Source organism: Argiope bruennichi, chromosome 1 (assembly GCF_947563725.1).
Source record: "Argiope bruennichi chromosome 1, qqArgBrue1.1, whole genome shotgun sequence".
Classification (NCBI taxonomy): Eukaryota; Metazoa; Arthropoda; class Arachnida; order Araneae; family Araneidae; genus Argiope; species Argiope bruennichi.
This window is the reverse complement of record NC_079151.1, coordinates 123,764,027-123,767,872: the sequence shown is the minus strand read 5'-3', so window position 1 is coordinate 123,767,872 and position 3,846 is coordinate 123,764,027. Positions and strand designations below refer to the sequence as shown.

The following is a 3,846-nucleotide window of genomic DNA, read 5'->3' as shown; positions in this document are numbered from 1 at the left end:
TCGCCAAAGGCGGTTAGTAGATAATATATCGTAGTCAGATTTAACATCTAAGATTTGTATCAAATTTCGAAATTGAATCTGTGAAAGGATTGACCTGCCGTCAGTCTGTATTTAAGAGTGTGTGCAAACGCGATGACCCCAAAACAAAAATTAAGGAAATTTGCTTTACAATTTTAATATCTGTATCAAATTTAAAATTAACTGTTCGTTGGTTCTTTCTTTCACATGCATGTAACACGATAATTGAAAAGAAAAAAAAATCCAATGATTTAGATCATTGAAATTTGGTACACAGTTTTAACATCTAAAGTGTAGATCCTTTTAAAATTCGGAATTAAATCTGTCAAAGGGTGGATCAATATGTTCGTTTGTTCTTTCGTAGGCATAAACAGCCAAAACTCAAAAACAAAACAGCTAAAATAAAGGGAATTTTGTATATGACCTGTTGCTAAAATTATATTCAGTGTCCAATTTAATTATGAATAAAACAACAAGAACAAAGAGAAAGTAGAAACAAAGGATTTAAAAATGTATACATATATCTCCAAGAATTGACGTCAGAATTACGTTCATTAGTGTTGTACTAACTTGCAAGACAGAATATTCGTTTGATTCTATTTTTAAAATTTTGTAAAAATGTAAGGAAAAACTGGATGTGTTTACCTCGTATGGCGCTGTTCAATATTCTGAATATATCATACAATATAAGAAATTCCAACTGGTCTTTTTGTACTGTTAGAAATGTATTTAACCTCTCACTTTATAAATTTTTCATTTAAAAAACAGCCATCACTAAAAATTGCAATTTTTGACACTATATATCACAAAACTACAAAGTATGTATATTAATAAAATCTTTCATTGTGAGTAAGTTTCTCAAAATAGTTAAGAACCATCTTTCGATGCAAATATTATTTAATAAGAACAATTTTTAACACGTTTTTAATAACTAGCTTTCATATCCGTCTGTCTGTTATCTACGAAGTTTGCAATCGATTTTAAACTAAATTTCTGATGAATTGGATATTTGAAATTTTTAATTTAACTCAAAAATGGAAGACAATGTTATATTAGCTCATTTTCTTCTCAGTTTGGAACAATTTTTGTTATCGGAAAGCTAGTTTAAAATCGATTGAAAAATTTCACGGATACAAATAATAGTTATTTCAATAAAAAATTTTAATATACCACGTTTTTGATACAAACTGAAAACTAAAAAATAATTCCTCCTATACCCTTACAGATGGCCATAAAAATGTATTATAGAGTGTTTTTAAAATTCATAATTGCAAATTTTCTGAACAATCTATATGGGATCAGGAATATATTTGGTGTTGTAAATCTGTATGAATATTATCTTAAAAAGTATTATCTTATACTTTTTAATCCGTTTTCAAACCCTAATGTATTAAAAAAGTTTTAGTTAAATAATTATTTTTACATTAGAAGGAAGCTAGTAGCTAAGTAAATAAGTAATTATTGAATTTACCAAGCGTATTTATAAAATTGTGCAACATTTTATTATACATATATACATAATAAAGCTATTTCCTATAAAATGCCTAAATATATATGCAGTTAGTTTAATATCAACATAATAAAATATCTATGGTAGGGTAAATCCTATTATTAAAATTAAATAAAGAGCATAAAAGAAAATTCTAAATGCTATTGTTTCTTCAGCTTCCTTCATATGTGTTGGAATTATTTCTTACATTTTTGGTATTTAAATCTATATATTGGTTGCTGGATTCACTAGAGATGCTATCTGTATCCAACTGCTTTATTTTGGTCGATTCTTCGGCCTGTAAATGCGATGGTTTATTACAATGTCTTGAATTATATTTTTCTTTGCTTTTTATGGATCCAATGTAAATCATTCTCCTCAGACTGCTTCTACTCTCTTCCATTTTGTTCGCAAAACTGAGAATACTTTCTTCTCGGCACCGATCGTCTAACTTTTCATGAAACATATTAATCAGATCTTTGATTCGATCCAGTCTGGAGTCTTTACTTTCTTCAGCAACAGCTAAAGCTTCCGCATAAAGATTCTTTGCATCTTTCATATTTTTCTTTCTCAACGCAATTTCAGCCAAAAGCATTGTAGTGTCGCACTGAAGCCTGTCGTCATGACAGGAGGTAGCAATACTGAGCGAATTCCTTCCATTTTTAGTGGCATTCTTCAGATTCTCCAAATAGAGTTCACAATCGGCAATCTTGTACAAAACTATTGCTTCTTCATGTTTTGCTTCAACAAATTCCATACATTGCCTAAAAGATGTCAATGCTTGTTCATAATTACCGGACCTCAAGAAATCTTCTCCTATATCATAAAAACTTCTTTTTTTCAAATCAGCTGCACTGCAGTCTTCAGCAATTTTTAATTGCAGCTTATGGTATTTCAAGGCAGATGAAGTATTATTACCAAGCATGTAAGCAAGACCCAAGAAATGTAGAGCATCTGCTTTTATTTTTAAACTTTCTATGGTAAAGTAATCGAATGATTTATCCATTATATCTATTATTTCATGGCAAATATCTTTACATGTTTCATTATCATCTTCTGAAAAACATTTTTCTGCCAAAGCACATTTATTTGATAAAAATTCCAGTAGCTTTTGAACATCTATCTTTTCATGGTCAGTCGTCACTGGTGTTTTCTTTAAGCAAGGATCATGCGTTCGCCAAAATTCTTTTCTGTCTTTCAAATATTCAAACAAATCTTCACACACTGGCGTTATTGAACTGAAATCTTTGTCACACAAAAGAGATTTAATAAGTTGCATGTCTTTGTTGTACATTCTTTTTCTATTGAAAGTTCGCCGAGTTTCACTGTTTTGTCTTTTGCATTTGTTTTGAAGAATATTCTTTACTTCTTTCACATCAGTGTGGTCTAGAGCTATTGGAACATCAGAATCGTGAGAATTATTTAAGGCTTTTTTGCACATTTGATACCCAAGTCTTAAATCCAAAGAATAGGGTCTTTTACGGTAACCTGAAGAAAAAGCAATGTAGCCATCTTCGAAATTTCCTTTTGTAAACTCTGTATTTCCCAGTAAAGTATATGCTTCAGCGCACCTTGGTTGAAGTTTTATTATTTCTTCTGCAATTTGCTTTGCTTCTTCATATTTGCAGAGTTTCATTAAGCATTTTGTTTTTCCTAAAAGGCATCTGATATTGTTTGGCTGAATCTTGAGACCTGCATCGAAACAAGATATAGCTTTTTCATACTGTGCTAGACGACTAAGTTTATTGCCTTCAGATATATGTAGAGTTATTGGGTATTTTGGTGCTTTTCTGGTTACTTCTTGGTCTTCTATGTTTTCCTGGACAACCATTTTATCTTCTATCTAAAAAGTAAAAAGAATTTATTTGACATTTTTAGTCAAAATCTGATATATATGCATTATAATACGGTTACCAAACAAAAACTTTTTTTCCTACCGATTATTCGTAAAATGTGGCAATTCGGAAAATTTCATTTTCAACCCTTTTCACAGAACAAAAAAAAAAAAAGCATCTCTTAACCCAGAATTGCCTTCGCTAACCGTTGTTAGGGATATGCTGTTTGGTTTGGCTACAAAACAATCGCCAGAAATATAATAACCCCCAAGATGATCTATATCAAATCTATTCCTTGAAATCTACTTTAATGTACTTTTTGAGTTTTTCGCTGATGTGGTAACCCAAACAATTAAACATAGTAGTTCTAACAATTTAACTTGAAAATGAATAGTACAGGATATATAATAACAAAGGCTGCTATCCTCTTTTCTGACAATTCTTTGGTGACTATTTCACTGCATTATTACTATGGAAATCATCATGTTTTTGAGCACTGGCTAC

The 3,846-nt window shown here is 30.4% G+C and overlaps 1 protein-coding gene across 1 annotated transcript; it reads right to left on the bottom strand.

Annotated features, from left to right (window-relative positions):
- Positions 1 to 1,679: 1,679 nt before the first annotated feature.
- LOC129974958 (uncharacterized) lies at positions 1,680 to 3,338 on the bottom strand. The gene is made up of 2 exons (XM_056087778.1): positions 2,834 to 3,338; positions 1,680 to 2,563 (listed from the first exon to the last, which is right to left on the bottom strand). Exons 1-2 carry the CDS (start codon positions 3,336 to 3,338, stop codon positions 1,680 to 1,682), a joined length of 1,389 nt encoding a protein of 462 aa, XP_055943753.1.
- Between the last annotated feature and the right edge of the window lie 508 nt (positions 3,339 to 3,846).